Consider the following 26,187-nt stretch of genomic DNA (forward strand, 5'->3'; position numbering starts at 1 on the left):
TCTCCCGGAGATGGATTTAGGGCTGTCCCTAGACATTGTGGTACCCTACGCATCCCTCCCCCCACCCACCCCTGCAGGGGTGGGGGACTGGCCCGAGGCCTCCATGGGGAGGGCATACCCAGGCCTCTGTGGGGTGGGGGGGGGCATGCTCAAGGTCTGTGGTGGGTAGGAACAGGCTTGGAGTTCAGGGGGGAAACCGCCTCCTAGCAGGAGATGGCAGAGCAGAGCGGGTTGGGGCCAGGTCACTCCACTTCCCACCGCCCAGTGATTGCAGGGCATGCCTGACTCCTGCTGCAGTCCCCTGGGATGTAGCTCAAGGAAAAGGGGTGAAGCGAGGGCAGGGCTGGGGCAGAGCGGCAGGGAAGCGCAGGGGCAGGAAGAGGTGGGGCAGGGGCAGCTTTCCTGGTTGGGGATCAGGCTGGCTGCTGGAAGAGCACACAGCTGTGTAGGGCACCAGGAAATTTGGGGCAATTTGGTGTCCCAAATTTCCTGGTGCCCTACACAGCCGCGTAGTTTGCGTATGGCTAAGGATGGCCCTGGGTGGATTAACCTTAAAGCAGTGAAGCAATATAGTAGCACAATTGCAGAGCCATTTAGTGTAGAGACTCTTACTACAGCATCAGACGACATGCCGTGCCCCTAGTAAATCCACCTTGCTAAGAGGCAGTAGCTGTATCAGCTACCATCTAGCAGTGTTGACACTGGGCCTTAGGTCAGCTTAATTACCTTGCACAGGGTATGAAATGTCCCATCCCTTCTCCGCACAGTCCTTGAACCAGTCTAATCCATTTGAGCATTCACAGCTAACCCAACTGGATTTAACTGTGAATGAGTTTTTAAAGACACCACTACCTGAAACACATGAAAGGCAAGATGTATGACATTATCCTTTCCTCCCCTACTTTTGTGATGGGATCAGTCAGTCCAATTCTGCTGACAAGCCAGAGTCTTTATACAGAGGCATGCTGCTTCTGACCCCCCACCACTTTCTTTCTATTGCCAAATCTCTCAGGGTGCAAAGGAGGAAAGTTTTGGCGATGTCACTTCAAGGAGAAGACAGCTGCAATCATGTGAGAATAAGTACTAATTTGCTTTTCTTCCATCATCTGGGTCAGTTTCCTCATGACTTCAGAAATGAGGTAGTATATTAAGCTATTGTGCCACCTCCCCTAATACTCTAGCAGGCATCTGTTCCAAAGTGGGTGGAAGGGAGAGAGCATCTCATGTTTAGAGCCGTAATGTTTAGCTGCCTATGTCCTCTAAACACCTGTTCAGAAGGGCACAGAGAGATACTATAATGGCTTCCATTAGTTAGCAGGGGGACTGTGGCCAGGGATTAAGAAGGAAAGTAGACATGCAGGTAAGCAAAAGAATCTCACATGAATGCTTGGGTCTGTCACAGGACCTCGACCCAGAAGCCTTGATCACAAATTAGTAGCTTTTCCTATTAAGCTAATAAAATCTGTCAGTTGTATCACAGACATCCTTTCAAGTGTCTAGCTATTGTATACTATCTGCTGTATTCTAGTCCTGAACTACTGCAGCTCCTGAGCTCTAGTTATTAGGATGTGTAATTTACCCATCCCAGGACAAAAAGCTCGACTGTGTTTCTCTAAATACAGCACAAATAGAATAAAGTGGTATTTTGGTTGGAAAGAGCAACACGTAAGTGCTAAATCATAAATAAGACTTCCCAAAGACCTGTAGTAGCCTCTATCCCTACCTTCTAAGCTTTGCTTTCCTCCCCTGCCCTTTTAACTCAAGACTGAACACAAGAGAATATTTTTACAAAACCATCAGTTATATGGCTGCCCAGGGAGGTATCCTGCCCATCACACGCAAAGTATGTTTAGAAAAGTCAGAGAAGACAGGGAGATCTGATTGATTAATTGCACAATGGATGCCATCCTTTAATGTTTCTATTAAACACAGTAAAGTGTAACCAGAGTGAACAGTACATGCTCTGTATCCATCAGCTCATTTCCTACTTGCATTTTTAAAATAGGAAAGTATTAGTTCAAGGAGAACTATTGGCATTTTTATCTTCCTTTTAATATTAAGCCACTTGAATGTTAACCCTGACAATTCAAATGCCACCAGTGCCAATTTCTGAACAAGACTGAATGACTATTCTCTATTCGATACAGAAAACATATATTACTGAATTGACAAGTTTTGGTGAAAAAAGCAGAGATTTTGAATCACTTGTATGTTTAATTGCCAAGAACTCTTGATAATAGGCACACATGTACCAATAAGCATGTGACCTTTAAAGTGAATGACTGCCACAAAAACTTGAATACGGCAACAGCATTTGTTACTAGATTTACAGACGACTTTTAGACTCTTCAGCTTTTAAAGGATTTTCTAAATCTTGATGATCAGCTAGTCATGCACTGGAAATAAACTCCACAGCAGTCTCCTTTTCTTCCATCAACTCCTTTGCAGTCAGATCCATCTTCTCTCGGGAGAAGTCATTAATAGGAAGACCTTCGACAAACTTCCAGGTTTTATCCTGTTTGAAAGTAAGTCTGTATGAGAACAAGTCTTGTACGGTCTAAAAGCAGAACCTAATTTTGCAGTTTTGGTAGGTCAGTGAAATGCGTGACACCTCTGAACACAAATGCTAATCTGTGGTCCAGAAATTGTGTTAGAACACATGCTAGCTCAAACTGAAACCACGTGATGGTGTAGAGAAGATGTGTTTCTTTAGAAGTCTGCTGTAGTATAGTGACTAGAGTTTGTCAAGAGAATGAGAATTACAAGTTTACTTGTAAATATCCCCAAACAAACCGACTGAAACAGATGGACTTGTGTCTCGGATTTCTTTTTACCTGAGCCGTCTTTAGAGCATTAATATTTTTCTTCAGATTCAGTGCAGAAGAAGGTTAGTTGCAGTGTATTCTTTCTACCTCCTTTTCCCTGCACTTCAGACTATGTTTTTCTGCAGCCATCCAATATCCATTTGACAACTCAAATTATGGAACAGTGAGTGTAATGGGCATCTTGCAGTGGGCAGAAGTAGTATGTTGAAAGCCTGATTCACAGCACCAATGATCCAAATCCTAAAATGCTACCCCTGAAATCTACATAACCTCCTCCTACTTTGTATATAAAAAGACATTTCAAAAGTTAAACCTTGATAGATTTAAATAGTGTAGTTACCTTGATTACAACAGGGAATGAATAGAGCAAATCCTCGGGGATACCATAGGAATTTCCATCAGAAATGACTCCCATGGAAACAAATTCCCCCTGAAAACAAAAAGTTAGTGATAAATAGCTCTCCTGGCTATTACTGTGCCACAAATTTAACCAATTACTTTCTCAGAGAAAAACAAACAAACAATTTATACTACAGAAAGCCTTGCTGCATTTGTTATAGTCCCAAGTGTGTAATATCTTCTGTAACTCATGATTAGACAGATTAATCTACCCAGTGTTGCTCCAGAAGGACATTAAAAACACAAAAGTTTAAAGAGATTAGTCAAGAGCACCTCTTTTATGTGCCATAGCAATATTTACCTCTGGAGTGCCAAACCAGATGTCCCTCACATGGTCACAGATAGCTTTGGCAGCTGACATTGCACTGGACAGCTTCCTGGCTTTAATAACAGCTGCACCACGTTGCTGAACAATCTGTAGTGAAGACAAAAGGGACATCTTATTTGCATATAGTCAATAAATGACAGAAGGCTTAAGCAAGCAAGTAGTGGCTTTGTCGTCTAGTCACTGCTAACATGCTACTGCTAGGGCAATTCTGCGCTACTGCACAAGCGCAGAATTTGTGTCTCTTGCAGAATAATTGAATCTGATGGGGAGACGAAAGGAAGATGCACTTACAATTTTTGCCTACCAGGGGCTGATGTGGGGTCAGAAGAGAGGGCAGCAGTCTCATGGGAGGGAGCAGCCAGCTGTGGAGAGGGAAGGGCCAGAGGCTGACTTCCTGACTGCCCTGCCCATGGGAGGCGGCATAGGATATGGGAGGGACAGAGCAGGGCACACTAAGCTGCTGGGGGGGAAGTGGGGGGGAGAGACAGACCGAGGCAGGGGCACAGAAGCTAGTGGGGTGACAACACTGAGCCAGGAGCTGAATGGGGAGGGGGAGGGAGGAACAAGGACACATGGGGACGGGGTAGATGTGCCTGACTGAATGGGAGAGGCGAGGGGTCAGCCAGGGTTTGCATAGGGAAGGCTTCCCAACAACAGAAACAAAAAAACCAACCTCCCCCCGCCATTTCTTCCACCCACACCCAACAAGCCTCAAGGCTCACTCCCAGGCTCCTTCCCAGCAATTATTTCCCTCTCCTGCAGTTCCTCTGTTACTCCTGACTGCCCTAAGCCTTTGCACTGCTTCTGAAAGGGGTGGCAATAGTAGTTTAAATGAATTATTACTCAGAGTTCTGTATTAATATGCCCAGCAAGGAATGTGCCAAAAAAACATGTTCTGAATCTTTTTTTGTCGTCTGTATTGTTGTCCCCTAGGAAGCAAGCACCTCTGAACCATCTTAATACCCCCTCAGATGACCACACACATTTATGTAACAGACCAGCTATATGATATTCCCATGAGGGCCTGTCCCAGCTGTGTGCAGCAGGCCAGAGTCAAGGACCCAACACTGAAGCCCTCCTGTTTAAATCTAGGGACTCCAGCACCTCAACTCTGAGTGCATAATTAATTAGAAAAAAGAGGGACCTCACAACCCCACATAAGAAGCAAAGGACTCCTTTTATAGGTCAAACATAACTTAAATTGCATCCAGAAACAAGCTAGAAGGTAGCACAGCCTATGGGGCACAGGCAATTCAAATTCTTTATGGGAAGCACTGCTCAGTCAGTCAAACCACAGAATTCTTGAGTTAGAAAATGGCAGCCTTAAAAAAGAAAGAAAAAAAAAAAGAAACCAAACCCACCACCCTCATTCCCAAGTGACGATCAGTATATTCAGAGGGGAGCTTTCCCAATTCTATGGACTAAAATTACTGAAAAAAGTGAACTATCCTCTCCCTACAGAGGCTTGGACACCACATAACACCCTGTGGCAGCAATTTTGGCCTGGTCTACACTACACGTTTAAAATCGATTTAAACAACGTTAAATCGATTTAACACTGTACTCGTCCAGACTACAACGCTCTTTATATCGAAATAAAGGGCTCTTTAAATCTATTTCTGTACTCCTCCCCAACGAGAGGAGTAGCGCTAAAATCGATATAAACGTATCTGATTAGGGTTAGTGTAGCCGCAAATCGACATCATTGGCCTCTGGGCGGTATCCCACAGTGCACCACTGACCGCTCTGGACAGCAATCTGAACTCGGATGCAGCGGACAGGTAAACAGGAAAAGCCCCGCAAACTTTTGAATTATACTTCGTTTTGCCCAGCCACCGGAGCTCTGATCAGCACGGGTGGCGATGCTTCCCAAAATCCAAAAAGAGCTTCCAGCATGGACCATAACGGGAGATACGTGATTCTGATCGCTGGTATGGGGAGACAAATCTGTTCTATCAGAGCTCCGTACGGAGAGACGAAATGCCAAATGCGTTTAAAAGAATCTTCCAAGGTACACAGTGCTGCGTGACAAGCGTAACGGAAGCCAGAGACTCCAAAGGACGCAATGGAGGGAGGGGGTACTGGAGATCCAGCTATCCCACAGTCCCAGTCTCTTCCGAAAAAGTATTTCATTTGGCTGAGCTCCCAATGCCTGTAGGGTTCAAACCATTGTCCGGCACGGTTCGGGAATAGCTCCTCAGTTTTAACTGTCGCCCCCCCCCCCCACATGAAGAAATCATTCTTGACTTCTTTCAAATGTCACCCTGTCTACTGAATGCTGCTGGTAGACTGCTATTATGCGGCATTGTGAAGCTCATGTATTCGCTCCTCTCCCTCTCCAGTGCAGACAGTGCCCGTAGGACTGGTAACGGTCCTTATGAACCGAGTCCATGCCGTGATATTGCTCAATATCTAACATGTTGGCGCTGAGATCGAAGGCCAGCTCGGGGGGGAGGGGTGCCTGGCTAAAAACAGACAGGATGAATTCCTGAGCAATCTAGTAAATGTTACATGAAGGCTGTAACCGTCTTCCATCATAACAACTGGGGCTGAGCTTCAATGATCAGCCCCTCCCTTTCATGTGTACGAACAGATCTGTCCTGCCTGGATTATCATAGCTCCCCGGAGCTACCTCCCCTCATTTATGTCACTAAAAAAAACTCCTGCCATTCTTTATTTACTTCATGACACAAATGGGTGGGACACTGACAAGGTAGCCGCAGGAAGGTTGGGGGAGAAGGGAGCAACGGGTGGGGTTGTTGCAGGCATCCTGTGAATACTGACACGGGCAGCTGTGCTCCTCTGAATACACTGGTCCTCTAGTTACCTTGCCCAATATTCTAGGCAGGACTGACTCTATTTTTAGAAAGCCATAAGGAGGGAATTGACCGGGGAGTCAATTCCCAGTTTTGCTTTTTGCGCCCCCCCGCCGATCTCAGCCAGGGGCACTTCATGTAGCAGTAGATCAGTAAGAGGGGGAGAGAGAACCGTCGTCATCTCATTGCCAGTCTACTCCAGCAGTAGACGGTACAGAACAACTGGTAACCATCTCTGCTATCATGCAAAAGGAAATGAATGCTGCTGTGTAGCACTGGAGTATCGCCTCTGTCCGCGGCATCCAGTACACATATGGTGACTGTAAAATAAAAAAAGCTGAACGGGCTCCATGGTTGCCGTGCTATGGCGTCTGCCAGGGCAATCCAGGGAAAAAGGGCGCGAAAGGATTGTCTCCTGTTGTCTTCCTGGAAGAAGGAATGACTGACGACATTTACCCAGAACCACCCGCGACAATGATTCAACCCAGAATTCCAAGGGGTGGGGGAGACTGCCGGGAACTATGGGATAGCTATGGAATAGCTACCCACAATGCAACGCTGCAGAAAATCGATGCTAGCCTCGGAGCATGGACGCACACCACCGAATTACTGTGCCTAGTGTGGCCGCATGAAATTGAATTTATAATATCTGTTTTATAAAACAGGTTTAATGTAATTCGGAATTATCCTGTAGTGTAGACGTAGCCTTAGCCTTTGACTCTCAACATTAACCTTCACTGTTGATCATGTCAGCAGAAAAAAATCCAGCTAGCATATTTAGGTTTATGCAAAAGGAAACACCACAGGAACAGGACTACAAATTTTAAAGATGCAAATATCTGATTATTCTGACAATCTATTTGAAGACAAATCATTTTAGTAGGACTGGAAGATCTGCTTTGCTAAGGTTTGCCATAAGATTTCTATTGTGTATATATTAACACTAGCTTTTTACACTGGAGTCAGAATTAGTTTAACAGGAGCACGGTATTGTCCAATTATGCTGACAGATCATTAACAAAACAGAAAATCTTACCGTGATAAAGTCACCCTTCAGCCAGCTGTCATCTTTTACTGCTTCATAAACTCCAACTTCCTTTCCTTGCACTTTCACCTTAGCATGGGTAACATCTGGATACTGAGTAGAGGAGTGATTCCCCCAGATGATGACATTCTTCACATCATTAGCACTTACACCAAGTCTCAGAGCAATCTAATTTGAATTTAGAAAAGACATGGAACATACCAACTTCAGCTACACTTTAAGAGTTTAGTACATCTAAGGATAACACACTGCTTTCTGAGAAAGCTTAAATTTAAACACTTCTTTATAAGACAGATGTAAGAAGGTATTCTAGCCCTGGATGGATTCTTCCTACCTGGGCTTTAGCTCGGTTGTGGTCCAAACGAGTTAGACAGCTGAAGTTTTCCTTTGGTATTGAGGGAGCTGACTTCGAAGCAGTCAGGCAGTTAGTATTTGCTGGATTTCCTACCACTACAACCTAGGAAGGCAATGAAGGGGAGTGGGACAAGAAGAGAAGTCAACAGTTTTGTCAAGTTACAATTTCTGCAAATTCATCTCCTGCAGCTGGGTAAACACAACATTCACCATTTGTAAAGAAGAGGTTTTACTCCAAAGAAGCTGTCAAGAAATGAAGACAAAAAGTCTTGTTTAAATCCTAAACATATTGTATAAATCACTAATTTAAAATAGCTTATCAAAAAGAAAAATCACACAAGAGGATAGCATAAATATAGAATCACAGAACCATTCGTTTTAAATGCTTCTTCACAAGTGCCTCTATTAATAAAGGAGACAAGTATTAGATATCAGCACTATTTACCTGCAGTCTAGTTTATTTACCTCTGCCCTGCAAACCCCCCCATAATCTCTTAATACACTACAAGGATTATACACACAAACTAGTCAGCTCTTTTCTTGCTTGCTTTCTGCTCCGCCCTCCCCGCCGCTCCCATGAAAGTTTCCCATTAAGATAGCTCTATTTGAAGTAAGATGCTGCGTCTCAAGTCCAGTCAGTTTCTCTTGTTAATATGAAAAAGGACAGATTAATTGATGAAGAAAACAGTGTCAAGCTCCATACAGCCTCCATCTGATGAGCTGATCTAGAGACATGCTTTTATACTTCCCTTTTTGAGATTTCAATGTCTCAGTTAGTTTCCCATTACTCTGTAATAGCTGATGCTAATTTTTATTTCAACTGTAGAAGACACTGAACAGCCCTGTAGACTCAGCAGGAAGTTCATCAGCAGAGAAAGCAGGCATTAAAGTAAGTTACAAAGCACAGTGGGAGAATGAGTATGAGATTAGGAGCTGTAGGAGGGAAGCCACATGAGTCCATTCTTAAACAAAGCCTATTTTTGTTTTATGTGACTTCACTTGACTGATATTGAAGTCATTAAATTAAAGCTACAGATTCATATGAAATAGGAGCCACGTTTGCATTGGTAAATTGGTTGCTCATCTGCATGTGCTATTATCGATAGGAGGCCACCTCTTCTCTCTCTACTGCTCCCCACCTCTGAAAAGTAACTGCAGGACACTACACACTCCTACCTATCATCTTCTGTCAGTGAGAATGGACTGGGATCATTCCCTAGATCAATGAGGGGGTCTAACAGGATGCCTCCCCTCAGCCTTTGGCCAACACAGAGCATTTGAGAAGCAAGACTTCCATAAAACAAAATTTGTCCTTATGCCACATCTGTACTACTCTACAGCTCTTGCCTGGATCTTTAAGTTGCTTGGTAAAGAGTTTCCAGTTAAAAAATGAAACAGTTTCTGTAATCACCTTGACAGTCTTCTTGGCATACTTGTCCAAGGCTGCACCCTGGGATTTAAAAATTTTCACATTTGCTTTGAGTAAATCTTTCCTCTCCATGCCCTCTCTCCTTGGCATGGAGCCAACCAGAATTGCTACGTCAATATCTTTAAATGCAACCTCCTCCTTGTCTGTTGCAATGACCTCTGTAAGCAAAGGAGGGAAGAGACAGAATTAGTAACAGACCAATCTTTTGGTGAGCTCTATGGTAACATAAATGGAATTATTCTTTGGACTACCTTCTATTTAAGCATTGTCACGGCTGCCTGTCTGATTAAAGACACCCCTAGAGAGCAAATGCCCATACTTACTAGTTTAATTACTGTTCTTTTTCCTTACACTAAGTCGTCAATGGTGTTAGCAACTTCTAACATGAATGAATTATGCATCCTCATTTGTTTGCCTGTATCTTTTGATGTACCCTATACATAGTACTCCTCACTTCCCCATCCCATGTAACAAAAAAAATCCAGCTGCCATTAATGACCTAAATGAGTTTCTTTCCTCAATAACCAGTAATATTAATTCACACTGGAGAAGGTTTAGTAAAACTACACAATCTGGCAAATTTTATTTATCAACTGATATTTGAAACAGCTACTATAATAACTACAGCATTGTCCATTAGCTCACTTTCTTCCACCTCAGGAAACTATACTCAAGAATCCATAATTTGTTAGACAAATTGATCAAACCATTTCTCAATTTTGTCTTGATTTTTTCAGGGATTTTCAGAGTTTGTGTTTTATAACCACCACAGAAAAAAGCATTGGCACATCAGAAAAGACAAAGCTATTTCACTACTAGGTCAAGAGGCTTATCATGACATGATAGTTAAGCAGCCAATTGTTTGCCAGATACATAAACTTTCAAGGTTTAAATAGTATAAACCAAATTATATATACATATATATGATACCAATTTTGCATATGCAAGTATTGTAGGTGACACTCAAACACCCATATCTAAAGAGTTGATCATACTTCTTTTACAGTTTGCAGTTAATCAAGCTAAGTTAACGTTCAGAAAGTCTGTATTCCTTTTGATTACCTCTCAGCAGTGAAAGGGCACAGTCTTGTAGTTCCATGATTACGCCATCCAATACAGTCATCATGGGAGTGATATCCAGCAGTACAAGAACAAGAGGCTGTAAAACAAAAGTATACCGAACAATAAGTGTAGGCTCACTCAATTTTTCAATTATTTCTTCCTGTAGCCAGATATTAGTTAACATCACCCTTCGGGAGAGGGGGGAATGAATAACAGTCAATTTACTAAGACAGTGTGACTAACAGCCGCATCACAATTCAGCACTGAATGCATATAAAAAACACGATGCAGAATAACTCAAGGCTCTATTTCTTCTCTTCAGGCTCGCCATTAGATTTGCCAATGGTAAATTCGAACATCCTTCCCTTGCCCTGCCCTGCCCCTTCCCCGAGGATCCGCCTTCCCCCCACCCCGTCGCGCGCTCTCCCCCATCCTCGCTCCTTTCACCAGGCTAGGGCAGGGGGCTGGTGTGCAGGAGGGAGTGGGGGCTCTGGGCTGGAGCTGAGGAGTTTGGAGTGTGGGAGGGGGTTCTGGGCTGAGCCTGGGGCAGGGGATTGGAGTGCAAGCTTGGGAGGGAGTTTGGGTGTGGGAGGGAGCTCAGGCAGGAGGTTGGGGTGTGGGAGGGGGTGCAGGTTCAGGGCTAGGGCAAGGGGTTGGGGTGCAGGTTCCAGCTGGTCAGTGCTTACCTCAGGCAGCTCCTGGTTGGGGCTCCGTGCACTGCCTCTAGCTGCAGGCATCACCCCTGCAGCTCCCATTGGCTGCAGTTCCTGGCCAATGGGAGCTGCAGAGTTGGTGCTTGGGGTGCAGGTAGTGCGTGGAGACCTCCTGCCCACCTCCCAGGAGCTGCAAGGACATACTGGCTGCTTCCAGGAGCAGCGCGGGGCCAGAGCAGGCAGGGAGCCTGCCTGCCTTAGCCCCTCCGGGCTTTTAACAGCCTTAAAATCTCCTGGGTTGGCTTCAGTAGCCTCCAGGAGATAGTCTTCCAATATCAGGCTCTCCCGAAAAAAACAGGACGATTGGCAACCCTACACTCAGAACAGTAACTTATGTCTTTGCATGAAATGTGAAGGCTCACAGGAAAACTTAATTCCAAGTTCATCAAGAGATTTTACAGAGATTGTTGCTTCTTCAATACTGTTGAATAAGGCAAGTGATAGTTCAGTTTAACCATTACCTGTTCTTTGCCAAAGACATCACCCTTGGCAAGGCTGTAGAGCAGAGAATAGGCAATCTGACCAGCAGCTCCGGTCACTAGGACTCTAATTGGTTCAGACTGAAAAAAGAAGAAAAAAAAAAGCCAAAAACAAAACACACCACTCAGTTAACACATTGCTGGCAATACAGTTTTCCCTGATTAAAGAGCCATTAAGCATTTTCAGCAGTTATTGTAGAAAGGGCATTAAAATATTTAATACTTCTGGATGCAAAGCATGTGCAAAAACCCAGAACAGGGTCAGCGCCTAGGATTCTGCTTCTCTTTTAAACCGATAGCAGCACTCCCAAATGTTTTCTGGGAGCAGACCAGACCTGCAGAAAGGTAGCCAAAAAGCTACAAGTTGAAACCCCAGAACCAGAAATATTCCAAGACTTGTTTGCACTTTGTTCAGAAGACAGTGGTGGGGAGTATTTTTAAATGAAAGGCCAGAACAGTTTAAAGTGTGGGGGAAAACACTGCCTTTTTAAATCATAGGCACTTCAAATACAGACTCACAAGATTCTCTTAGACTACAGTGTAGCTTTTATGCTTCAAAAACTTATTGGAGAGCCTGTACAAGTCTTCAGAAGATTGGCAGAACATGCAGCTTAGAATTACATCACACTATATTAAAGACTACTCTCGTTACATTAATTTGCAGATTTACTTGCAAATGGAGATTTGTAGAGTACTGCAAACCTAGATAACTGGTGGAGCTGTAAATAGGACACCAACTAAAAACTTATGTAGCAATTCAAGTGAAATATTCAAGACGGACTGTGGAGGCATTGTGGATGGTTCTCTGAAAACATCCACTCAATGTGGAGTAGCAGTCACCAAAATAAGGGCGAACAGATTGTTGGGAATCATTAAAAAAAAAAAAAAAAAGGGATAGATATTAAGACAGAAAACAACATATTGCATCTATAAGTCCATGGTACCCCCACATCTTGAATACTGTGTGCAGATGTAGTGACTTCATCTCAGTCAACTTGGAAAAGGTCTATAAAATCATGACTGGTGTGGAGAAAGTAAAGAAGGAAGTGCTATTTATATCTTCTCATTACACAATGACTAGGGGTCACCCAATGAAATTAATAGGCAGCAAATTAAAAAAAGAGGGAAGTATTTTTTCCACACAGCGCACAAGTCAGTCTGTGCAACTCTTTGCCAGAGGATGTTGTGAAGGCCAAGCCTGTAACGAGGTTCAAAAAAAGAACTAGATAAGTACATGGAGGACAGCTCCATCAATGGCTACTAGGCAGGATGGGCAGGGATGGTGTCTGTAGCCTCTGTTTGCCAGAAGGTGGGAATGGGTGTCAGGGGATGCATCACTTGATTACTTGTTCTGTTCATTCCCTTTGGGGCACCTAGCATTGGCCACTGTTGGAAGACAGGATACTGGGCTAGATGGACCTTTGGTCTGACCCAGTATGGCCGTTCTCATACAAAAAAAGCAGTATACACGCCAGCCTTTTACCTACTGTTTTTCACTGCCCAAGAATCACCCCCAATATCCAGAGGCAGAGTGAAGAGCGATGTGTCTTATGTCAAGTTTTCATGCAGCCTCAAAGCAATCTCCTGGGGCTGAGGTTAAGCTGCCATATTTGCAAGTGTGAAAAATACAAAGGATAAAAAGAGCAATACCTCTGTTTTAGAGCTTGTTTACACTAGGAAGGTTGTCTGTATGGGTATGCTAGCAAAAACTCTAATGTGAACATTTATATTGATATGAAAGTACTTATACCAATGATGACGACACCAGGGAAGGTGACCCAGACACTTAGTAATGGTCCAGCCTGGTCTACACTACGTGTTTAAATCGATTTAAACAGCGTTAAATCGATTTAACGCTGCACCCGTCCACACTACACTGCTCTTTATATCGATTTAAAGAGCCCTTTAAATCGATTTCTGTACTCCTACAAAAACGAGAGGAGTAATGCTAAAATCGATATTACTATATCGGATTAGGGTTAGTGTGGACGCAAATCAACATCATTGGCCTCATTATTTTACAGTAGCTACCCACAGTGCACCGCTCCAGAAATCGATGCTAGCCTCGGACCATGGACGCACACCACCAAATTAATGTGCCTATGTGGACGTGCACAATTGACTTTATAATATCTGTTTTATAAAATCGGTTTAAGCTAATTCGAATTTATCCTGTAGTGTAGACGTGACAGGAGTTGGTAACACGAACTCTAGCAGCTTGCTACTACTTTCCAAATGCAACAGGTACAACCTAATCAATCAATACACTGCTTCAACGGGCCAACAAGTGTAAGACAACCTGGATGCATCCTTGCTTAAAACACTGGCACATGATCAATTATATTATTATCTGGTGAAGAGCTTTCCATGATTTAATGCTGGTCAGATCATAGAACTAGGAGTAGTGCAGCGTCCCTCCATATTGCTCTCAAAGAACAGACAGCAAACCAAGCAGCGTGGATTTGATTTAAAATCCAATTGGTTTAAAATTGCTAGTCAAGAAGATTTGATTTAATCATAGATTTCTACATAAAAGTGCAATCTGGAATACGCCGCTCAAACAGTTTTCAATTTTGTTTCTTCTGCTTGTCCCTCCTGTCTCACATTTATCTCCAGACTTCTTCTCCTTGCCCAGATCTATTCTGCCCCCAGCAGTCTATCTGTGTACACAAATTTGCATAGGGACAATAGCGTTGAGGTCTGTTATTTCTCACCTCTATATATTATTTATTTAAACACATTTTTGCTGTTAACAAGCATGTTATCTCTGGAGACACTAATCAACAGTTTGAGAACGGCAAAACTAAGCATCTCTGATGGTACCTTCTAGACTGAGCCCCACTGAGAAGACAGAAAGATTAACCTAAATACTCTATACAGATGCCCGTGGAACCCTATAATATTGGGTCCCTAATCCATGAACTATTGGAACTCATTTACAAAACTTCTCTTAAACATTACATGAATATATTGTCTCATACTATAGAATTTATAATCCCTATTCCCATGAGATATCTTTGAACTATAAATGTATCTTAATTGAAACTATCTTTAGATAAAATGCCTTTTGGGGGAGGAACATCAAAAAAAAAATCAGATTTAAAATCAGTGCTCATAACTGCCACAGCAATTTGAGCGGCTCCATGCATGCTGTGCTATGGTGTCTGCATGGAAAAAGAGGCGCAAAACGATTGTCTGCAGTTGCTCTCATGGAGTGAGGGGCAACTGATGACTAGCTATTCCACAGTTCCCACAGTCTCTGCCAGACATTTGAATTCTGGGTTGAGCTCCCAATGCCTGACAGGTCAAAAACATTGTCGCGGGTGGTTCTGGGTACATGTCGTCAGCCCCCTCTCCCCCGTGAAAGCAACAGGAAAAAAATTGTTTTTCGCCTTTTTTCATCGTTACCATATGTCTACTGGATGCTGCTGGCAGACGCGGTACTGCAGCACTACACAGCAGCATCCCCTTGCCTTGTGGACGGCAGACGGTGCAGCATGAATGGTAGCCATCATCGTTGTTCTGTGGGTGCTCCTGGCCGGCCTCAGTGAGGTCAGTCGGGGGCGCCTGGACAAAAATGAGAATGCCTTCAGGTCATTCTCTTTTAAGTTTTGTGTAATGGAGATTCAGTCCTGCCTGCACTATCATAGCAGCTGGAGGCTTCTGCCTCAGGCTGCTCTCCCAGTCCGCGGCACTGCGTGGTCGCACTTACCCCAGCCTACCCCTTGCACCCATGGCTCATGAAGCCTGGGTAGTAGGCTGAGCAAGTGCAGAATGGTGGTTCACTACTTCCCTGTGAGCCAACCGCCCTCCCCCTCCCTTTGATCTCTACTTGCAGAGGCAATAAAGTCAGCGTTGTTTCAAATTCATGCATTCTTTATTACTTCATCACACAAATGGGGGGATAACTGCCACGGTAGCCCAGGAGGGGTGGGGGAAGAGGGAAGCAACAGGTGAGCTTGTTGTAGAATGACATGCAGCTCATCATTTCTGCGGGATGTCTGGGGATCTGAATGGGAGCAGCTATTTGCATCTGTGGTTCTTTAGTAGGCTTGCCTGATATTCTAGGTAGGACTGAATCTCCATCACACAAAAAACTTAAAGGAGAGAATGACCTGGGGAGTCATTCCCATTTTTGTCCATGCACCCCCGACTGACCTCACCGAGGCTGGCCAGAGCACCCATGACAGCAGCAGACGTTACAGTATGACTGGTAACCATCTTTGCTGTGTAGCACTGCAGTACCACATCTGCCAGCAGCATCCAGGAGACGTACAGTGACAGTGAGCTGAGCGGGCTCCATGATTGCCGTGGTATGTCGTCTGCACGGGTAACCCAGGAAAAAAGGCAAGAAACTATTTTTCCCCCTGTTGCTTTCATGGGGGGAAGAGGGCGCAGGGGTGGGTCGACGACATGTACCCAGAATCACCCACAACAATGTTTTTGCCTCATCAGGCACTGGGAGTGAAACCCAAAAATTCCAATGGGGGTGGAGAGACTGCGGGAACTGTGGGATAGCTACCACAGTGCAATGCTCCGAAAGGCAACATTAGCCTCAGTACTGTGGATGCACACTGCCGATTTAATGCGTTTAGTGGGGACACACACAAACAACAGTATCGATTTCTAAAAAAAAAAAATTAAATAGAACTAACTTCATAGTGTAGATATATTCTAAATTACACAATTTCAGCTACATGAACAATATAGCTGAAGTAGACTTACTTAGATCTACTACTACTCTCCTGTCAACTCCCCTTGCGTCTCCCATTCATGTGGAGCAGAGGAGTTGATGGGAGAGTGATTTGCAGTCGATTCGATGCATCATCACCGCATGTTGATCCCCCCCAATAAGTGTAGACAAGCCCTCCATCACCGTACCAGCATAGCTTATGATGGCTCCCATAAGTAGGGCTCAACCAAATTCATGGTCCATTTTGGTCAATTTCACAGTCACAAGATTAAAAAAAAACAAAACAAATTTTATGATTTCAGCTATTTAAATATGAAACTTGACAGTGTTGTAATTGTAGGAGTCCTGACCCCAAAAAGGAGTTGGGCGGAGGCGGGTAGTGTCAAAGGGTCAGAGAGTGAGTGAGTGTGTGCGCGCAGGCGGGGGGGGGTACTGCTACCCTTACTACTTCACTGCTGCTGGTGGTGCCTTCAGAGCTGGGCGGCTGCTGCTTCTGCGCTGTCTCAGTCAGCAGCTGCCACTCTCCGGCCATCCAGCTCTGAAGGCAGCGCAGAAGTAAGGGTGGCAATACTGTGTCCCTCCCGCCCCTGGGGCAACTCCTTTTAGGTCAGGACCCCCAATTTGAGAAATGCTGGTCTCCCCCATGAAATCTGTATAATATCCAGTAAAAGCACACAAAAGACCAGATTTCACATGGGGAGACCAGATTTCATGGTCCATGATGCATTCTTCCATGGCCGTAAATTTGGCAGGGCCATACCCATAAGATATAGTGGTATAAATGCTTCTGCACTGGAGCTTTTACTGACCCAGCTATGCCAGAACAAAGAGACACATCTCTTACCAGCATAGGTATGTCAGCTGAACTTTTAAATTTAGATCAGGCCTTGGGAAGGTAACAAAATCCCACTTTGGCAGTCAGTGCCAAGAGTTACCACCCTAGAGAAGCTTTTGTGGATTTCCTAATGAAATCAGCATCTGGATTTAACTGTATTCCCCTTAAACTATTCAAAATCCAAGCACTATGGCTTCATGCTGGTGTTAGATAACCATAAAATGAGGCCATCTAGAAACAGTCTAGTTTCATTATATTAAATGAAAAACAGCAAAAATTAGCAAGTTAGAATATTAGGACTCCAAGGTATAAGCAAGTTCAGTTAGTCACTCCTACAGTAATTGTGTATTGTCAAACTTAAGTCAAAGACTTTGAGATATATATAATATCTCAAAATCTGTCTTTTGAATGTTTCCTGTTCATTAGCATGTGAGGTTAAGCTCTCAATTCTTGTTACTACAAGTCTTGAAGGTGTTGGAATTTTTTGGAAAAAAAAAGGACACAATCATTCCAAGAATGATGGGTATATTACACAACCACAAGATAGAGAAGCAGCATTTTTCATGTTCTTTGATGACCGAACTGTGAATTTGGCTAGATGACAGAACTGTACAAGTTAGTTAGCATTATGTAACCCAAGAAGTCTGCTTTGTACCAGATGTTAAAATCTAGTCTTCAGCAAGATGTTTCTGAAGGGGCTCTGTTTTCTGTCAGACTAAGTAAAATGATGATCTTTCTGCTAGTTGTGATAAAAATGACAGTTGTAAGAAACAATGAAAAAAGTTATCACAATTACATAAACATTTAAAAACCATCTTGAACAGGTCTTGAAATGAGACAATATGCAACACTGGCACACCAAAATTAATGTATTCTCCTACACTTACTTTTCATCACTTCAACTTACTTAGTAATACTGCACTTCTGGCAAAATGAAAGTGTGACTTCCAACTTAATAATGGTGCTATCATGTTTTTTGGGGGAGGGGAGGGGAAGGAGTTGGCACTGTTTCTCTGCATTGTAACACTTCAGCGAGTCAGGTGTGATTCCCTCCCCCCCTCCCCCACTATTGTTACAAGCAATACTTAAGGAAACTTAATAGATTAAATAATTTTTATTTTACTCTATCCAGTCAGTTTCAACCATTTCCCCTGTAGAATCAGCTTCCACAGGCGAGTCTTTAACACAACAACAAGAGACAAGACTTGCATAGTAAAATGAGAATGCCACAAAAGTTGGCTTGGGGCTTTGAGGAAGGTGTAGCACCCAGTATTACTAATGTTATAAAAATCATGGAGTTACTGTCCCCCCGCAGCACACACAGGCCTGGTCTACACTACGCATTTAAACCGAATTAACCCTGCACCCATCCACACAATGAGGCCCTTTGTATCGATATAAAGGGCTCTTTAAACCAGTTTCTGTACTCCTCCCCGACAAGAGGAGTAGCGCTGAAATCAGTATTGCCATGTCGGATTAGGGTTAGTGTGGCTGCAAATCAATGGTATTGGCCTCCAGGCAGTATACCACAGTACACCACTGTGACCGCTCTGGAAAGCGATCTGAACTCGGATGCACTGGCCAGGTAGACAGGAAAAGCCCTGCAAACTTTTGAATTTCGTTTCCTGTTTGGCCAGCGTGGAGCTCTGATCAGCACGGTTGGCGATGCAGTCCCAAATCCAAAAAGAACTCCAGCATGGACCATATGGGAGATACTGGATCTGATCGCTGTATGGGGAGACAAATCTGTTCTATCACAGCTCTGTTACAGAAGATGAAATGCCAGAGCATTTGAAAAAAGTTTCCAGGCTACGAACAGAGTCCACAGCACAGTGCTGTATGACAAGCATAACAGAAAGCCAAAGAATCCAATGGATGCTCAAGGAAGGAGGGAGGGGGTACCGAGGACTCCAGGTATCCCACAGTCCCCGCAGTCTCTAAAAAGCATTTGCGTTCTTGGCTGAGCTCTCAATGCCTGCAGGGTCAAACACATTGTCCGGGGAGGTCCAGGATCTCTCTCGTCAATTTACTCCTCCTTCTCCCCCCGTGAAAGAAAAGGGAAAAAAAAATCGTTTCTTGACTTTTTTCAATGTCACCGTATGTCTGCTGCATGCTGCTGGTAGACGCGGTGCTACGGCACTGAACAGCAGCATCCTCATCTCTCCCTTCCCGGGTGGCAGATGGTACAATGCAGAAGGACTGGTAGCCGTCCTTATCATCCCATGAGTGCTCCTGACTGGCCTCAGGTGAGGTCGGCTGGGGGCACTTGGGTAAAAATAGGAATGACTCCCGGTCATTCCCGGCAGATAGTTACCGGCCGTTCTGTACTGTCTTCATCATAGCAACTGGGAGTTGAGCTCCATCAGCCCCCGCCCCCCTCATGTCTAAAGAAAAAGATTCTGTACTGCCTGGGCTATCATAGCAGCTGGAAGCTGCCTCTCCCTCATTTTATCTCACTGAAAAAAAGTCAGTGTTTCTTATTCCTGCATTCTTTATTACTTCATCACACAAATGAGGGGACACTGCAACAGTAGCCCAGGAGGATTGGGGAAGGAGGGAAGCAACGGGTGGGGTTGTTGCAGGGGCACCCCCTAGAATGGCATGCAGCTCATCATTTCTGTGGGATCCGACACAGAGCAGCTGTGCTCTCTGGTACACTGGTTCTCTAATACACTTGCCTCATGTTCTAGGCAGGACTGACTATTTTTACGTAAAATATAAGTGAGGAAATGATTCGGGGAGTCATTCCCATTTTTGTCTTTGCGCCCCGGCTGACCTCAGCAAAGGCCAGCCAGGGGCACCCATGACAGCAACAGACAGTACAGAACAACTGATAGCCATCATCTCATCGCCAATTTACACTGGCATGGCAGATGGTACAGAACACCTGATAACCATCTCTGCTACCTTGCAAAGGCAAACAAATGCTGCTGTGTAGCACTGCAGTACCGCCTTTGTCAGCGGCGTCCAGTACACATACGGTGACAGTGACAAAAGGCAAAACGGGCTCCATGGTTGCCATGCTATTGCGTCTGCCAGGGAAAAAGGGCGCGAAATGATTGTCTGCCGTTGCTTTCACAGAGGAAGGAATGAGTGACGACATTTACCCAGAATCACCCGTGACACTGTTTTTGCATCATCATGCATTGGGATCTCAATCCAGAATTCCAATGGGTGGGGAAAACTGCAAGAACTATGGGATAGCTACCCACAGTGCAACACTCCAGAAATCAACGCTAGCCTCGGTACGTGGACCACGCCACCGAATTAATGTGCTTAGTGTGGCTGCATGCACTTGACTTTATACAATCTGTTTTACAAAACCGGTTTATGTAAAATTGGACTAATCCCGTAGTGTAGACATACCCTCTCACACAACACAACACACCATAATTGGCTTAAGCCAATCTTTCTTTTATATTGTCTCAATTTTATTTTATTATTTTTATTAGCTTTTACTAGTTTAACTGTTTATTAGCTGTCTAGGTTGAGTCTTTAGAATGCTCTCACATCATGTATTCAAGATTCTTCTCTGCAACAATGAGTATCATAGTTTTTTGTCTTAAAACAAACCAAACAATAGGTTTTCATGCATGTGATCTCTAGATTCAGGAGCCAGGGCATTAAAACAACCACTAAATATTGTGATTGGTTTTAAACACAAAAATGGCAAGCTATAGCGGCGCTGAACCACTGAAGCTATGTTTAAAACCAATTTTGTTTTAAACTTGCTAGATGTCAAGATGAGCATGTCCCTGTACACGGTGGCCCATTCTTTCAGAAAGGAACCTTCGGTACACAGGACAGTCAATTTAATCTGTGACTTGGCTCCTACACTGAATTTTAGTAAGTATGCTTTTAGTAAGAGCAGTGACCTTCAGTCATTGCCAGTGTTTGGAGTTTGTTACATGAAATATATAGAATAAGTTCATTTAACATATTTTGAAGCTATTTACCTCCCCTATCAAATTCAAAAGTTTGGAAGAGAGCCAGGAAAGGGTATGGAATATTTAGTTCTATACAAGAGAAAGGGTGGGAAAATAAAGTGTTTCATGGTAGTAGTGTGTACAGAACCCCTACATCCTCGGATAGCTTCAAAAGACAACATAAGTAAAATTCTGGAAAGGAGGACAATAGACTTTTAAAAAGAATACTTGGTTACAGAGCACAAGCTTTCAATCTCAAACCCACAGCTGACATCAGCACCATTTAGTCCCTTCCCCCCTTTTACGTAAGTGTTTATTACCTTAAATTAGCATCTTTTGCAAAGTATTAACACCTTGAATGTTAACAGATTTAGGACTTCTCAAACTTGCTGGATATAGTACTATTTAACAAAAATAAGACAGCGATGCTGCAGGTAGCTGCAAAGAATAGTATTAAATTAATATTAGATTGTCCTCCTCAGTAGGATGTGGGGCAGGGGGCAGAACAACTCTCTCTTACCTACACAGAGGTGGACTGTGTTACAAAAGGCCTTACCAATCTGTAACTTAATAATTAACTGTGATAACGTACCTTGCTTCACAACATACAAGAAAGTGGGATTAAGAGGACAGTAATCCACGCACAGCTCAAGTTTTAGCAGTAACTCACCTTGCTTTATAAAACATTTTAAAACTATAAAGCAGTTAATATTACTGCAGCTGAAAGCTTAGGAGTCAGAAATCAGACCAATAAGACTTGGCTAACAGACCAATTCTTGTCTGAAGTGTCGTGGTAGCTGTGCTGGTCCCATGATATGAGAAAAACAAGGTCCATGAGGTACTCTCTTTCACCAACAGAAGCTGGCCCAATAAAAGAGACATGCTTTTGAGCTCTACAGGGGTCTTCTCATTTCTTTCGCCTTACCCACCTTGTCTCAGACTTTCATTCTGTCCTTTCTGTATTTTTTAGTAGAGAAATTAGTTGAGAAAACGGCATTCTGATACAGTTCAGAGAGTGGTGAGACAGTTTAGCATTTGAAGTTACTAGCTATGTGCAAGTACTATACGGATGTAATGCTCCCCAGTCCGTTCCTTTAAAATGGAAGCTGAAATAGGTGCTCCTGAATGTGAGTGTTGTTCACATAAGGATTTGGCTAATGGGAATTATACCAAATCATGGGGGACTTTGTTTCCAGAAATTTCAAAAATGTCATTCCTAATACTAAATGGGATTGGGAACATCCTGAATTGACATGACTAGAGTAGTATGAACATGAAATCGAAATGACAAGGTTCTCCAAGGACTAGAATCAACAGAGTAGCATTTTAGACATGCAAATAAAACAAGGTGGGGTAGAAAGATCTGGAACTGAAGAGCAGGATTTAGGATCAAGGAAGACATGAGGGACAACAAAACAAAAATCCATGACTAGAGATAGAAGAAGCGTTATCTTCATATACATTAGATAGTGACAAGAAGCAAGTAATTTATACATGCCACAGCAAGCAATATCATCACACTATTCACATTTAACCTGAACAAAGTTCTAGATGCATCATAGATAGGAAGTGGAAGGGAGTTGAAACTTTTAAGGCCAGAGCACAGGCAGTGTGTGCCTTGTTGTTACACCAGAAATGACAGAAGTAGTGTAATGAATATAGCTCCTTGCAATGCTTTTGGTGACATAATTAACACCTTATTTCTCTGCTAAAATAGAATGTTTATATCTCAGGCCTTTGCACGCAAAATAGCTTTTCACTCAATCATTTCACTATTATCATCATAAGAAGAAATACAATTGAAATCCAGGGCTAGTGTCTGGAATTAGTTCCAGCACCTATTCCCTCTTAAGCAGGTTCAAATGATGTAGTTGGGTAAGGCACACAGCTTGAACAGAAAAGGAATTGGAAAGTAACACAGAAAAATGTCATATGATCCCCTAGACCTGTGACATTCTAGACCAGGATACAGCACTTTTATAGAAATCACTGAATCAGAATTGCTAGTTTGAATCCTGCAACAGATATGCACCCTGGCTGGAACAGCTTGAGACTCAGGTGCCCTTGCTCCACAATAACCAACTGGAGAACACTTTCAAAGCCACCTTGAGACACTGCAGCGACATCACCTACATCCCCTCCCCCAACCCAGCAATTAACAGACGGTTTCTATAAAAACACACCAAGATTTTACCCAGCAGCTGGCAGGTCTGTGTACAACCACTACTCATGCCGATGTGCCCGTTGCAAGCAGCCTACAATGTTCAGCAACCACCCCAGGCTCTGGCCCAGGCTGCAGGCTCCATGTCCTCTGCTGCAAGGATAAGGGGTCACCCCAGCATAGGAACGATGGCGCCTCACCTCGAAACGTGGCCGCCCGGCCCCGGAACCCCTTCTGCTCGCCCTACCCCCGACCCTCCTTCCAAGGACGGGCGCAAGGCACATACTCCGCACATGCCCCCGTCCCACCAGGAACTGCACAGGGACACCCTCCTGCACACACACAGCACGGGGCGTTGAGGGCTCCGAACCCCCGCCCCACGGAGAAGGGGTGCGGGAGGGGAGATCTGTACCCCAGCCCTCCACACATGTAGAGGTTACCACCCCCACACACACACGTGTGGAGGGAGTGGGATCTCCTCCCCAGGCCCCCACCTCAGGCAGGGGCTCCGAACCCCCGCCCCACGGAGAAGGGGTGCGGGGGGATCTGTACCCCAGCCCTCTACACATGTAGGGGTTACCACCATCCCCCCCACACACACGAGTGGAGGGAGGGGGATCTGCTCCCCAGGCCGCCACCTCAGGCAGGCGCTACCCCCTCACACATAGGAAGAGGGGTAGGGAAGGGGTAACCTGTACCCCCAGACCCCCACCTCAGGTAGGAGTCACCTCCCCCCCCCATATTCTCCAGAGGCAGCTTCGTATCCCCCGCAGGCCGAGCGGTACTGACCATGGCTGGGCGAAGCGGCTTGTCCGGCTATGTCACTGCCTAGCCTCAGGGTCACCTCTAAGCCCAATTAAAGCAGCAGCAGCTCCACGCACGGCGCTGAAGGTATTAAGCGGGAGAAGGAAGGGGCTGATCCCGCCGGCCTTCCCCTCGCCGCGCAGCCGCCTGGGTTCTGTAGTCTCTGTCCACCCTGCCCTCGGCGCGTTCCATTCAGTCTCAGTCTCGGGAGTACTACAACTCCCAGCATGCGCCGGGCCAGCCTCGCTGCCGCTTAGTGAGCTCGGCGCGCTGACAGTAGGTCGTGCCCAGTCTCTTTCCACCTCCCCATCGGCCGCGGAGGCGCGCCCGCAGTAACTGTTGGGCACGTTCACCGCAGGGCCAACGAGGAACAGCTTCCTCAGTCTCCGCCAGGGGCGCTACAGCTCAAGATTTTGCGCATGCGCTACAGAAGACACGTGGTCCGTGTTTATCTGTGCGCATGCGCGAGACGAAGAGCCGGGAGGCCGGGAGACGGTGTGTTTGCAGTCTACGTTCCTGTTTCGGGCGAACCGGTGAGTGCGCGCATGCGCAGCCAGAGAGGCGAACGGTTGCATTATGCATTGATCTGTTCGCACGCGCAAGTGAAACAGACGAGGTGACCTGGCACGGGTACGTGCGCATGCGCACGCAGGTTGTTTCCTCGGTTGCCAAGGGACGAGAGCGGTGCGCGCTGTTGCTAGGATCCGGAAGACGCTGCAGCAGTTGCGGCTCCGGTCTCGTCCCACTTCCTGCCGTTCCCCGTGAGGTGAACGGGAGCCTGGCCAGTCGACCCCCCTCTGGGCGCTCGGCGGGGTGGGCTGCCCGGACTATGGGACGGTTGGGGCCCAGAGGCGGAGGCGGCAGCTACCTTCAGCCCTGGGGCTGTGGAGGAGGCTCTGTCTTCGCCGGTATTTGTCACCTGATTTCGCTGCTGCCGCTCCTTTCAGACCGCCCGGGTGTCCGGGGTGAGCCTCTGCCTCGCCCAGGGCCCAGCTGCAGGCCGGACGGAGGGGCTTGACTAGCAGCGCGCGGGCGTGGCTCCCCCGTGTGGGCGCCGCGGGCGAAAGAGGAGCGAGTGTGGGGGGGATAGCTCAGTGGTTTGAGAGTGCAGTCCTGGCTGGATAGGGCAGGGAACTAGGGTAAAAATCCATCTGGGGACTGGTCCTGCTCTGAGCAGGGGGTTGGACTAGATGACCTCCTGAGGTCCCTTCCAACCCTGATATTCTATGTGGGAAGGTCAGGATACACAGCATTGCCAAAATCCAAGAAATGGTGCTGCCTACACCAACATGCTGCTGCACTGTAACTTTCCCATGTGGATCCTGCCAGTACAAACCCAGGGCCTTTCCATCACCCTTTTGTCTCCCACTGAAATGTTACAATTTTGGTGAAATAATAAAGTCTGTAAACAATTCAGTAGGATTTTTAGTGACTCTTTAAGATAATTTTAATCTATAATGTAGTTACATGGTCTGTTTTTACGCTGTGAATTTCAGTCATTCATTCACAGCCCTGGCAGTGATGGAGTTTTGAGCTTCTTGGGGAGTCCCATCTGAATTAGCTGAGCAGAGAAAAAAGTAAAAAGAAAGACAAGAAGTATTATAAAGAAATAAAAATAAACATTACCATAAAATACCAAATGGGGAAAAAGAGAAACAGAAGCAAGAAATCAATGATGATGAAAGAACCTGGCAGGAGAGAGAAAATTATAGAATAGTAAAACAATGAAGAGGCTGGAAATAGGCAAAAATAGACAAGAATGTAAAGCAGTGGTTCTCAGACTTTTGCACTGGTGACCCCTTTCACACAGCAAGCCTCAGAGTGCAATCCCCCTTATAAAGTAAAAACAAATTTTTGTATACTTAACTCCATTATAAATGCTGGAGGCAAAGCAGGGTTTGGGGTGGAGGTTGACAGCTGCCCCCCCATGTAATAACCTCATGACCCCCTGAGGGGTCCCAACCCCCAGTTTGAGAACCCCTGATGTAAAGGGTTTTGAAAAAAATTGCAGAAAAATCATAAAAGGAAAAAATCATAAAAGGAAAATTTTCAGATAGTATCAGTATTTCCTGTAAAACTGTGCAGGACGGGGACAGAAGATGCCCTGATATCCCCTGTAGCCCTCTGTCCTGATATCCCCTCTGGCCCTCTGCTTATCAGAAAAAAATATTCTGAACAAAAATATGAATATAAAAATATTTCACTATATTCATATTGGCTGGTTTAGTGGTACCAAGGTCTCTTCTAGCCACAGGAGCAAGACAATATTTGAAGCTGCTTTTTATGTAATGGATGTCATTGGTGTCGTGGATTCCATT

At 44.9% G+C, this 26,187-nt stretch overlaps 2 protein-coding genes across 4 annotated transcripts in view; one reads left to right on the plus strand and one right to left on the minus strand.

Moving 5' to 3' along the window:
• Nucleotides 1-2,034: 2,034 nt before the first annotated feature.
• Nucleotides 2,035-23,956, minus strand: MDH1 (malate dehydrogenase 1). The gene is made up of 9 exons (XM_032763274.2): nt 23,855-23,956; nt 11,433-11,531; nt 10,259-10,355; nt 9,179-9,354; nt 7,748-7,870; nt 7,405-7,581; nt 3,526-3,639; nt 3,166-3,255; nt 2,035-2,515 (listed from the first exon to the last, which is right to left on the minus strand). Exons 1-9 carry the CDS (start codon nt 23,855-23,857, stop codon nt 2,390-2,392), a joined length of 1,005 nt encoding a protein of 334 aa, XP_032619165.1. The 5' UTR covers nt 23,858-23,956; the 3' UTR covers nt 2,035-2,389.
• Nucleotides 23,957-24,091: 135 nt separating this feature from the next.
• WDPCP (WD repeat containing planar cell polarity effector) overlaps nt 24,092-26,187 on the plus strand; it is a 244,455-nt gene continuing 242,359 nt past the window's right edge. For 2 of the 3 annotated variants that reach the window (XM_032763270.2, XM_075064464.1), the window contains exon 1: nt 24,092-24,402. The gene's annotated coding sequence lies outside the window, so the exon portion shown is untranslated. Of the gene's footprint in view, nt 24,778-26,187 lie in introns of all 3 variants that reach the window. The other variant, XM_032763269.2, reaches the window with a different exon arrangement.

The sequence above is a fragment of the Chelonoidis abingdonii genome, chromosome 3 (assembly GCF_003597395.2).
Source record: "Chelonoidis abingdonii isolate Lonesome George chromosome 3, CheloAbing_2.0, whole genome shotgun sequence".
Taxonomy (NCBI): Eukaryota; Metazoa; Chordata; order Testudines; family Testudinidae; genus Chelonoidis; species Chelonoidis abingdonii.

Coding starts and splice junctions, on each gene's coding strand:
- MDH1 (XM_032763274.2), bottom strand. Junction 7,871..9,178: donor ATGCCAAGAAGACTGTCAAG/GTGATTACAGAA, acceptor TTGCCTTCCTAG/GTTGTAGTGGTAGGAAATCC. Junction 3,640..7,404: donor TGAAGGGTGACTTTATCACG/GTAAGATTTTCT, acceptor TCTTCACTACAG/ATTGTTCAGCAACGTGGTGC.